Source organism: Apium graveolens, unplaced genomic scaffold (genome assembly GCF_009905375.1).
Source record: "Apium graveolens cultivar Ventura unplaced genomic scaffold, ASM990537v1 ctg7921, whole genome shotgun sequence".
Classification (NCBI taxonomy): Eukaryota; Viridiplantae; Streptophyta; class Magnoliopsida; order Apiales; family Apiaceae; genus Apium; species Apium graveolens.
Window position 1 is genome coordinate 11,637 of NW_027420741.1, and position 13,339 is coordinate 24,975.

A 13,339-nucleotide genomic window follows, 5' to 3' on the forward strand; every position below is an offset into this window, starting at 1 on the left:
ACAATTACGAATTGATATATTTTTAGTATAAAATTTTTACAAATAAATTTTGCATTTTATAATAATATTTCTTTTTTTAATAAATCATTCAATTTTTAAATTTCTTAGAATTTTTTAAATTTACAAAAAATCATTATTTTTCATATTTTTGTATATTTCAAAATCATTATTTGAAAAATCAAAATTTTTTAATACTTTTGTATATTGCAGGGATTTACGTGTGCGAAGCACGGGGCTAGTTAAAATAATTTGTGAACATTTTATTTTCAAATGAGCTGTGTAGAAAGGTCGGTCAAAATTTTGGACCTTAAAAAATATGGGTCATGATGGACCTTGAGGGGGTCACACTTTTTATTATCCCTCCTTTTGGACCATCTGGTCACCTAGTTTAGGTATCGGCCCATTTAGCTTAAATCTAGAAACATCTAAACCTTTCTGGTAGGTAGCGTTAAAAATAAGGGAGCAAAGATAATAAAAAACAAATTATTTCATTACAATCAACTTTAGGACAAATTTGGGGAAGGAAATCATACATCACAAAAGAACTAAGATGGAGCACCTTACTGAGAATTGCCTATCCTTAATATTATCATTCACATCACCCAAGGATACATGTAGAGCTTCAGGTGTTTCAACAGAATTGAGGGCTGCGGGTGATTCGGATGAGTTATGGAACAAATTTTTACCACCGGATATTAATCAAATTCTCAGGAGATCAATCTCCACCTTGACTTACACCACGAAAAAACAACTTTATTTTTCTCTCTGTGACTCTGCTATCCTGCTGGACGATGGCAATGTGGTAATTCTCTCAATTATTTCTTGATATTATTATTTGTTTACTAAGTTTATTTCTGTGTATTGTTTTTAATATTTAATATTTAACATTTTGATATTTTTTTATGTTTTTATATCCTTGTCTATTAATTTTATTTCAATTAAGATAGTTTTTTTTTTAATATTAGATCCAGTATTTTTTCTGTTAATATAAGTTTTAATTAAAATAGTTATATGTGTTTATTTTATATGTATGTAAAATAATAATAATTATTAAATATAATTTCAATAATTATTTCATTAATGTAAAGTTTTGTAATAAGGTTTTTAAAAATAAAATAGGTATACTAAAGATTTAAAGATGTATTACTGTTAGAAAAGATTATAAATAAAAATTAAATATGTGTTTAATTAACATTAAGATACTTATACATATTTTAATTAAAATATGATTATTAAATAATTGTTCCCCGTGAAAATTAGTTTTAAAATATAAAATATTATTTTCTTTAATATTTATTTGGGATTCCATTATTGGTATTTATTTAAGTGCTTATCAAATGTCAAAGTTGGAAAACAATATATAGAAACAACTGAATGAAAGGTAAGATTATTCTTTTTAAGACTGGGATGACCAAAGTTTACCATGTGTATTACTCCATATATTTAAATTTTCTCATATATTTAAATTTATTCCCTGCCGTTTTTGCATTTTACATATTATAGATGTACCCTTATATCTTCAAAGACTGGTCAATGTAAGGACATAAAGATTTAAATATTTCTTTATTTGTAATTAATGTTCTAAATTGACATATTTTCTTCAATTTCTCCATTAAAAAAAATTAGTGTTTAGATGAATTATTTGTAGCTATATGATTGGGAGTAAAGATTGGATAGTTGACAACCAAAAATTTACAATAATTTATCCAAAAATTATGAATAAGTATTAGAAGTTAGAACTATTCATGATGATTTTTGGATTACTTATGTATTTGTATCATGATAAAAGAGAATGGTCCAAAATCTTTTAATTAAATTGTCTAATTACTTGATCTCATTATTGTTCTAACAGAGTTTTTGGTTGGATAAAGGAAGCGGAAAAAAATGTTTAATGGTAGCTGCTAGGCAGCTTGCCATTGTTCCTTGGTGGTGGCAATGGTTATATGATAGTAACTCAAGGTATGTGAATAATTATTGTTGCATTATTTACATACATGCAAAGGTACATTTTGCTAAATACTAATCCGTTGTAACTACAAATACTTGTGCATCACTCTATATAATCATAGTAACTTTGTTATAAGTATTTTCTTTCTAGTATAACAAACTAATAAGTGTGGGAATTATGGTCAATGGTTATAGCAAGAGGATTCACTCTAGTTGGGAACTGTTAGCTTGTGTGTTGAGTTGTACAATGTAGTATTATATTTTATGCATACCTCAATTGAAAAGAAGCATTTAGGGATGAGGGTGACAAGACAAATTAATGGGTTGTTTATAGTCCTAACCCACAATACCAATTTTTTTAAAAAATTATGTATATATTATAAATTTTGCTTAATATTTTGATAAAAGATGTTATTTAAAGTATAAAATGGAATGCTTTTTTTGAAAATAAAGTAGCAAAACAATATTATGAAGGGTATTTTTCAAAATATTCACATTTTTATCTATTAATAATAACATTTTAATAACAAAATTTTGAGCTAAGACGAAACCTTTTTGTTAAAATTTGCAATCTCTTTAGGTATTGGCTTTTTTGGTCAAAAAAATAACAGAAAAGAGTAAAACAGTAGTGCTAATAAAGATAATTAAATACAGCATTATGCATATTTATTTCCTATATGAATGCAAATAAGAAGTCTATATTACATGTAGCCTGATCTGTTACCTTAAATAATTTGAATAACTTCACCTCACCGGTCACACCCAACCAGCTAATTACAATTTAAAGATAAATCTAAACAATTTTAACTATTCTCGGTCTCCATTCGTGAATGCAAGTCAATTTTATGAAATGCAGGTCACTATGACATTATCTTGTAAAAGATGTAAATCACTTTAGGCAATTACTGTTAAAAATTGTAGTATTGATAGAGAAAGTGTTTGTTCACAAAATAATATTTTCGATATGCACATATTTTGATATTTAATATTTTATAATATTATTGATATACACATATTTTATGAAAAAATAATATTTTAAATGTGATTTAATAGTAGAATTAGAACTACAAGGTCGTATTTTTTCAAAAGCATACTTCCTCGTCCTTTTTGGTAAAAACACTTTTTAAATGAGCAGATTTTAAAATTTTAATAAAATAGGATTTGAGCTAATTTTGCGCAACAAACTGTAGTTTTGTGTGCAACAACTCCAAACTAGGGGTGTAATCCAGTTGAGCCGAGTCCTAGACCGTGGCTCGGCTTGACCTCAATAAAAATAGTTCGGGTTCGAGCTTTGAACTCGACCGAGGCTTTTAGTTTCAAGTAAAAAGTTCGGTAGGCTCGAGTTCGGTTTGAAAACTCGAATTTATTTCACTAAATATTAACAAAAATTCGAAATAGGATGGTTTGGCTCAAGTTCGATTGAATAATAAATAAATAATATATAAAAAATATCAAAATATTTTTTTAATAAAAATAACTGAAAATAAAAGAGACTCAATAAGGCTCGAACCTTACGAGCCGAGTAATCAGAAGTTCAAACTCGACTCGATTACAAATTTGAAAAACTCGAGCTCGAACTCGAGGTCGGCTCGATTAATTCCCAGCCGAATTGGAATTTTTTACGAGCCGAGTTCGAGTAACTCACAAACAGTTTGACTAGTTTACACGTACTCCGAACGCATGATGAATATGATTAAAGTCGTCCTCTCATCGCATGTATCAGGCATTCATGCCTCAATGTATTATCCATGTGAACAGATTTTCAGAGGAGGTTGCTGTACTTGACAAGGGGCGGTGTGTTGATATTCGTGGCAAAATGAAAATTGGAATGTTATCTCCTCACACCACTTATGAAACATATCTTGTCTTTAAAATATATGAGGATGCCTGCGGACTTGATTCGGCAAAGACATCCATTAGATTTGTTAATGAAAGAGAGGAGGTGCCTGATGATGAAGCTAGCATAGTTTATCCTGATCCAAGAACATCTGCACACAACATTGAGCAACGAAATGGAGAGTTTAGTCGGTGGAGGAAGGACGAATGGATGGAGATTAAGATAGCAGAGTTTGAGACTGGTGCAAGAGATGATGATGATGAGGTGGAGACGCGATTTATGTCAACTGATACAAATGTACTCAAGGCTGGCCTTATCGTACAAGGTTTCGAGTTTAGGCCTAAACAACCCATGGCAGTTGTTTAATGAATTTATATGTTGGCATGCTTTATTTTGTCTTTAAAAACTTTTCTCATGTAATATGAATTATCTGTTATTTGAAGGATGTTGATGAATTATGTTTTATGTAAAATTTAAGGGTTTTAAGACAATGTTGTTCGTATCATGGTGTGTCCAATTTTAAGGCCCATATCATAACCGAATACAGTTTCCTTTATTTAGGCCATCTCCAATTATAAATTTATTTTATAATACCTTCATTTGCAATATTTCACCTTTTTAACCTGAATCACTATTTTATTTCCAATCATGACTTTAAATATAATTTCAAATTTACTTCAAACATCATTATAATTACATACAGCGTACACAATCCCTCCATACACATCATGAGGTATGTGTTATTTTATTATTTAATATTGCATAATAACCCGTGCGAGACACGCGTCATTTTCTAGAATTATAATGTTCTTAATTGGTTTTTATATGTAAATGTTGTACAATGTCTAACGTATATCAAATACAAGTTGATTGTTTATCAATGTGTATTATTTTCATAAAAGACAATAACAAATTACACAATGTTTCAAATATAAACCATTAAGCAAATATATATATATATATATATTATTGTATGTGTTGTATAATTTACATTAATGAATGAATATAAATAGGGTAGTCATTGTACGTTTAAAACGAAACGATTATACTTAATCTGTAGAATGCCGTTAGTATGTTTACAAATAAAAAGTTAAAAAATAACATTTATGTTGAATACAGAGTTAACCAAAAATTTTGAATTTTATTTAAATAAACTATATGTACGGGCTATATTATTACTGAGTTCACTACTAACTTACAATTAACTTACTCAATTTAAAATGATAAAAAATGCATAATTGAAGTCAGGATGACTTGCAATCATAATATACAATAATGTAAAATTTACACTATTGTTAATATAAAAGTTGATTTATTAAAAAAATGTTCATTTTTGAAATTCAACGTATATATGCATGGAAAAATATTAGTTTTTTATTTACACTACGGTTACCAAAATAACACTAAGTTATATGTGTGTGTCAGCATGTATATTGTCGTATGCTACATTTCTTAATAAATTACGATGATTTCAATTATTTATATGCTAAATATCTGATTTATGTACATTTTTAATCACTATTAATATCTAGTGAGATAAATGATTACTTAAATAACATGCATTTATAATTATTCAAAAATTAAAATTATGTAATAAATAAATTGCAATAATTTATATATGGTATTCATATTATCACTAACAAACAATCTATAACTAGTTTTTACGCAACTGAGTATCAATCATGGTTGTAACATAAAAATAAATTATATATTATAAAGACTTATTATTGATATTCATGATTTATTTCAAGGATTCGAAGGAAAAATTATAATTATATCATTATTTAAACTGTTTTTAAGTTCCTTTCATTACTACTCTAATATTTCTTCATATAATAATTTAAAAATCTTGTATTCTATTATCCTAAAATTAAGTATTTTTCAATTTGATAAAATTTTATAAATATTAGTTGAACTGGTTAATTCATTCAAATTAGTGAATAATATATTTTTTTTTCTTTAAATAATATAAAATACATTGAATCAAATGTCACAATATAGTATAGATAAAACTTTTATTTAAATAATTTAAAATATAAAAATAATTCAAAATATTTGTACAATATTATCTTAATCAATGAATATTATTTATCTAGAAGAATTCTTTTTAAAAAGCTAGTTTTTTTAAAGTGAAAAATAAATAATAAATCGATTTAATATATCATCGTAGTTTTAAAAAATTTTGTGAGGATCTCATATCAAATTTCAAATATTTTTAAAATCGGGACAAGTACCAAAAATAATAATGTGCTACCAGTGAAGTTAATAATTTTAATATAAATAATCAATTGTCTTGATCTTATAAACACCTAAAACACATTAATTTATATTAACATAAAATATATATAAAAAAATTACATTATTGGTAAGATATTCTCGCCGAACTTGTAATTTAAATTTACTAAATGTAGAATTGACGATGTTTTTCGGCCGAGTCATGTATTCAAATTTCGGATATTTTTTGAAGAATGGGCCAAGTTCTAATTTTAAATTGGAATAAAATAAAATATTTTGACTCACTATAATTCGAACTCATCTAAATATGTAATACCATTATAGATTATTTATATATAAGCGTTCTATTTTCAATATTTTATCTAAAAATAATATATGTACATTTTAATTACTTTTTATAATAATAAAATATGTTAAAAATATATGAGATACATTTTCAAAGTCAAAAAAAAAAGATAAATGAATAAAATATTAATTCATTTATGTACTATATCTAATTCTATATCCGAAATTTAATTCTTTAAAATTAACTGTACAAATAATAAAGTAACTATCTTGTTTTTGCGGAATTCAAGTAAATATCTTTAAAGTTAAATAAAATATTCATTTAGCAAACTTACATATTATGTGTATGATAAAAAACATATGTGAGATTATGGTGTAGTGGTATGAGGTTATATAGATGAATTAAATATCTAGAGTTTGATTTCCACAAAACACATCTTTTATATAAAAATTAAAAATAGGGGTAGTTTAGTCTTTTCAATGAGAATTTTTAATCTCACTAATTATCCTTGTTCTCCTATTATATATAGAAGAGATTTACATACGTTTATTAGATTTCTGAAATAAGTTTCCTGAAGCTAAACATACGTTAAAAAAACAGACTCGATAAAGTATTTGTATAATTCAATAGTCGAATTCAAATATTCTTACGAGGTGACCTTAAATAACTCACCTATTTATACCTTAGTGCACTACAAGAAAAACGTCAATGGACAACGGTTATGTACTGATATGAAAAATGCAAAAAATCGATATTTTCGTGGGTGTAGTAAAAAATCTTATTTTTCGCATCGGTTCTTGGTGGCACTAGAAATATGGACAGTGAAAACTGATTTGGCCCCATGAGCATCTTATTCAGAACTAATATTAGTTTGAAATCTTCCCAAACAACGTTTTCAGAATCTTAACCATTTTCTGCCATCCAACCACATTCATGTCACTCTCATCTCTCATCTAGGAGCACAAGAGTCTCAACCAAAGGATAGGCAGAGAACAGACTTTCGCTGGTTAAAAACAAATCAGTCAATTGATTGGCACCAAAATCGTATGAAACTATCAAATTTCTGGGTTGCTGAAACTGAGTAAATTTGCTTATACGAAGGAGAGCTTCACCGTTATTTCTGAAACCTAACAGACAAAAGTAATTACTAGAACTCTCATTCACATCCGTATATAACAATTCAAGAATCTCATCATATACTTTCACTATACAAACACAACGAAGACCATTCATACAAACACAACGAAGACCATTCATGCAGAAGACAGGGGTGGCCCTGGCTATAGGTGACCAAGACTTGCGCCTAGGACCCCGACACTCAAGAGCCCCAAAAATATTTAACTTCTTCAAGTAAATATATATGAATTTTCATGGTATATGTATATTAGGGCCCCGTAAACTGATACCATATACCTAAGACTGAAAAATTAGTACCTTTAAAGCCACTTGAAACATGCTTCTACTCAAATTTATCGAAACAATCTTCCAGTGTCTCGACTTTTCTTCCGCCAGCCAGAGCAATGTTCCTTTAGTGTACACTACATTGTGCTCCAATATCGGGCATAAATGGACACCTGGACAAGAATCACTTATAGTTTTCTAAGAATTACTCCTCAGGCTATACAAATCAATAGAAGATGCCACTTCAGTCTAACTAATTTTCGCCACCTCGTAGTCGTTTTTCTCCTTATCAAACCAAAATCCAATAGCTTCTTTGGCTTCTCTAGAATAACACTTTTCTCCATACTTAGGAAGAACTTTCAGTTTTCTAACAAAAGGGTTCCAGAGATAGATAAGTCCGCGATCTTTGCGATTTTGGTAAAGCTTGGTATAGCAAACCACTCCATTGCAGCAACTATGCACCTTAACATCATTAAGCCCACAAAGAAACTCTGATTTCGCACAATTCCTATATGGTTCACTATAATAATATAATGAATATTCGTTGCGATAAGGTGAACTGTGGCATAACAAGTATTTGGTGTTATTTGGACTAGAGAGATGAGCGTTGATGAATCGAGATGATTTAATTAAAAAAATACCATAATTTACAAACTGAGGTGTAGGATAGATTTCATGCATGGTATTTGCACAAGAATCTGCTCAAAGACTTATTCCGGTAGGTAATGGCCTAAATGTTTTGAAGCCATCAGCAACTGAAAGTTTATGAAAAAATAGCTAAAAGCCTAAAACCCTAGCCTTTGTGTCCTGACACCTCTTGCTCAGTTATAAGGGGGTCGCATGACACCTCTTGCCCGCATATCTCAATGACACGGATATCATTTGATTTCATGCTCAGTTTTTTATATATCTCCTCACTTTGGCAAAAAAATTATGTTTTTTGGTTCTTCTACTAAAAATATCTCAGTCTTTACGAAAATTTTAGGATTAAATTTATGAGTGAGCTCACTTTAAATGTTAATGTGCAAAACTTAACAAAAAAATCCCTTAATTGGCAGTAGAAATATGGACCATGGAAGTCTCTTCACTTCATAGTTACAAATTTCAGAAAACCTCCCTGTTATTCTATGCAGGGCACCATTCTTTTATCCATGTCTGTGTATAATAACTCGAGACTCTCTTGATGTCCTTTCGTGATACACACCCAACCCAGATCATTCATTTTCAAGATAACAAGGGAATTAGCATCCACTTCTTTAAGACACCATGGGTTCATTAATAAACCTGCAGTCGGAAAACTTGTACTTATTAACGCCTCTCGAAACATGGCATTATTCAAATTTAATGAAATAATCCTACTGGCCTGCCCATTTTCCACCAGCCAGTACAATGTTCCTTTAGCATACACTACATTGTGTTCCCTTATCGTAAAAGGTGCACTACATTGTGTTCCCTTATCGTAAAAGGGGCACCTGGACAAGAATCGCTGATAATTTTCCAAGAATTACTTCTCAGGCTATACAAATCAACACAATATGCCACTTTGGTATGACTAAGTTTCACAACCTCGTAGTCGTTTTTCTCTTTATCAAACCAAAATCCAATAGTTTCGTAGGCATCTTCACGATAACACTTCTCTCGAAACTTAGGAAGAATTTTCCATTTCCTAACAAAAGGATTCCAGGGATAGATATTTCCACGACTTTCACGAAACTCAGTACAGCTAATCACTCCACTGCAGCAGGCCATGCACAGTGACATGTTCTAGTTCACGGGAAAAGACTAATGTTACACAATTCCTAGATGGTTTAGTATCAGAATATAGTGAATAATTACTAAAGGATTCACAAGGTGAAGTGTGCTGGCATAACAAGTACTTGGTGTTATTTGGATTAGAGAGGTGAGTGTTGATAAATTGAGATTATTTAATTAAAAAGTACTACCATAGTTTACAAATTAAGGTGCATCTTAATATTGATTTTGTGTATGGTAATTTTACAAGAATCTGTTCTGTGATTTCTTCTGGTATGTAATGGCATAAAGGTTTTGTAGCCATTAGCAAAACAGAGGTTTAGTGAAAAATTAACTGAAATCCTAAAACCCTAAGCCTAAAATTAACATGTAATAACCTTATTTAACATTCAATCAACAGAAAAAATGCAGTAGTCCATCCATATATCAAAATTAAAATGCAAAACTTTAAATTTTAACTCATTTATTTTAGAAAAGATTGGAAGATTACTGGATCACAATTAAAAGATCGAAACTCCAACTGGACATGTAAAAATTGTAATCGAACCTGAATCAGTAAAAACTAAATTTAGGTTTTTAAACTGAAGCCGAACCAATTATACAATTACAGTCTTCAATTTATATAACCGAAAATATACAATTTTGATTCCAATTTCATTCAAAAACCGATCCGAACTAGTTCGCGCTCCCCCCAATGCATAACATATCGAGAGGTGGAGCCTTTTAGAAAATGGGATCCAATACTTACTCATCTCTCATCTCCAAAAATCTAGCAAAATGTTAAATCCAGGAAAAGTACAATGTTCCTTTAGCATACACTACATCGTGTTCCCTTATCGTAAAAGGGGCTCCTGGACAAGAATCGCTGATAATTTTCCAAGAAAAAGTTATCGGGAAAAAAAATTCCGAGAAAAGTTTCTCAGAAAAAATTTCCCTCCCGATCCCGAGAAAATTTCCCGGAAAAAAAATTCTAGAAAAAATTTTCTTGGGAAAAAATTTCCGTCCCAATCTCGATAAAATTTTCTGGGGAAAAAAATTCGTGAAAGAAATTTCAGCAAAACTTTCATTTGAAGTGACAAGTATTTAGTTAGTATTTCAAATTCTAATTTTAAACTTGTTCTTTAATTGCGTTTGATTTGAATAAATTAAGCCCTTGTTATTTTTCGCCATATTTCTTTAAACCCTGGTGGCAACCATGATTCTAGATTCTCGGCACCCTTGGGAATTACCCAAATGAATTTTGTGTTTGATGCTTCGAGAGCAAATGCAATTTCAGTAAGTTGAGCATCAGAAAATCTGACCATACTACCGAAACTTAAGTAGAGAACAGAGTCAGGTTTTTGTTTATCTAGCATAATGAAATACAGGACCTATGTGCCATGACTTACTTTTCTTGATTTTAGCATAATGATCTGCATAAGCAGGCTCAATTTCATGAAAAGTGTTGAGAACCATACCGTAGGTGTTTTGCTCAGACTCTTCGATTGATTTGATCAGTTCACCATACCTGGTTTTGATCTTGACATGTTCTGGCAGTTGACATCTTGTCATCTCTATTTTGTGTGGGAGATTCGGAACCAATAAACTCTCTGTATCACACTCAACAGCTTCATAAGGAGCATAAACAGAGAGACTATGTGTTACACAAAGATAGCATAAACCTGATGGATTAAACTCTACATTCTCAGAACTTGCTCAGAAAGAGTTTTGAATAAAACCATAAGAGATTCTAGCACAAGGATATAGTTTGAGGTAAATGTCCAGGACAAGTAAGGATCATTCGAGGTAGCTATGTTCTCATAGTTTCATGTCAAACACTTTCAATCAAAACACTCTAGCTGTGTGCATGACAACCTTTCCTGACTACAATGTGGCAACTATCACTACTACAGCGATGACATTGTCGCCCAGTGAGAGATCTGATCAGACCATTGTACAGCTAACATTGACAAAGTTATAAATACTCATCACCAACAACTACTTGGAATTTAAATGCAGCACTCTGCATCCGGAAACAATTTTGGGATCCCCAGCGTTGCTCCTATCTAAAACCTTACAAAAATACTTGACCTCGCCTTATCACACCAAAAATGTTCAGGAGCAACAATAACTTCAATTGACATTCTTTTTTCTAAGTACCTGTATCAAGTGAGTCACCGATATAAAAACGGACCCAAATGAGTCACTCATTTGAAAATTTGTATAAAAAACATCACTCTATCGTTAGTCGAAATTTTTAAAAGTAATATATATCGAGTTTCACACATTTTTTATGAATGATATTACATCCAAATGAAAGATTCTGAGTTCTAATATTTTAAATAATATTTTTAGATTTTTAAAAAATTGTCTACTATTTATTTTTATTTAAATCAAATAAAACAATCAAAAATTAAAAATAAATAGTTGATAAAATTTTAAAAATCTAACAATATTATCTAAAATAGTAGAAATCGGAACCTTTCATTTGGATGTAATATCATTCACAAAAAATGTGCACAACTTAATATATAATACTTTTATGAATTTTGACTAACGATAGAGTGATAATTTTGATACAAATTTTCAAATGAGTGATTCATTTGAGTCCATTTTTTATCGGTGACTCACTTGATACATTTGGACAGAGTACGTGACCTAGTTGATAATTAACCCTCATAAATCAATTCTATCACAAGTCCCAATTTTATCATAGGTACATATTTCGTCATAGGTACATATTTCGTTATAAGTAAAGATTTCGTCATAAGTATACATTTCGTCACAAATTGAAGCAAAATGTCGCAAGTTAGGGAAGTGGAGCCCACTTTTAGTGGGCTGATAATTACACTTTCGACGGAATATACCGTCATTTTATCTTTAATTTACGACGATTTGTATGTCGTAAGTTATCATCTTGGGCCCACAAGCTTGCCAGGATTTATTTAAAACAAAAAATGAATAAAATCATAAAGAACAATCGTCCCAAATAACCCAGAATTCCGTCATAAGTTACCCAGAATTCCGTCATTAAATTCTCTCTCTAGAAGCAGTATCCTGCTATTTTTTCTGATTCCATCCTTTTTCGGCTTTCAAATTGAATTCTAAACCTGTCCAATCACAAATCCCAATCTATATACAATTGTAGCACAATTCAACACCAAAATATATAAAAATATGCAAAACCAATACTAAGAAATCATCCACACATTTAAACCAACCTAAATATGAAAGATACCATACTTTACATTTATATTATCAGAAAACCATTTCGACTATACAAAAAGTTAAAACAATCCGACATTAGCTTAGATCATCTTACAAATTCCCATAAATTTAGTTCACAAGGATAATTCAAATTATCCTGCAAAACATTCATAACCCATTACATCGATATTTAACCCCTAATTATAAGACCGCCACGAGAGACTACGTTATAAGGCACACTCATATCTCGGTCATTGTCATCATCGGATTCTGTCCTTTCACTGCCCCCACCATCATCAACATCATCGTCGTCGGCCGGGGCCTTTCCCTAAAATATACATAAAAATGTAACATTAAAATCCAGGTCCGTCATACAAATATATATTCCAAGTTGAGTACGAAAAAGAGCACGGTAACGAAAAAGATGATCAGTTTGATCAGAATGATATTAACTTCTCTGGCACTTCAAGTAACGAATGGCCTCTTTATCAAACCAAAATCCAATAGCCTCTTTGGCTTCTCTAGAATAACACTTTTCTCCAAACTTAGGAAGAACTTTCAGTTTTCTAACAAAAGGGTTCCAGAGATAGATAAGTCCACGATATTTGCGATTTTGGTAAAGCTTGGTATAGCAAACCACTCCATTGCAGCAACCATGCACCTTAACATCATTAAGCCCACAAAGAAACTCTGAT

The 13,339-nt window shown here is 30.3% G+C and overlaps 1 protein-coding gene across 1 annotated transcript; it reads left to right on the plus strand.

The window, feature by feature from the left end:
- Positions 1 to 550: 550 nt before the first annotated feature.
- LOC141704502 (putative F-box protein PP2-B12) lies at positions 551 to 4,150 on the plus strand. Its single transcript, XM_074507754.1, has 3 exons — positions 551 to 802; positions 1,853 to 1,959; positions 3,706 to 4,150. Exons 1-3 carry the CDS (start codon positions 551 to 553, stop codon positions 4,148 to 4,150), a joined length of 804 nt encoding a protein of 267 aa, XP_074363855.1.
- Positions 4,151 to 13,339: the final 9,189 nt, after the last annotated feature.

What these genes read in the sequence shown, in the direction of transcription:
- LOC141704502 (XM_074507754.1), top strand. Translation starts at nt 551, where the DNA reads ATGGAGCACCTTACTGAGAATTGCCTATCCTTAATATTATCATTCACA. An exon ending in TGCTGGACGATGGCAATGTG is followed by an intron (nt 803 to 1,852) that starts GTAATTCTCTCA and finishes TTGTTCTAACAG; the next exon opens with AGTTTTTGGTTGGATAAAGG. An exon ending in TTATATGATAGTAACTCAAG is followed by an intron (nt 1,960 to 3,705) that starts GTATGTGAATAA and finishes CCATGTGAACAG; the next exon opens with ATTTTCAGAGGAGGTTGCTG.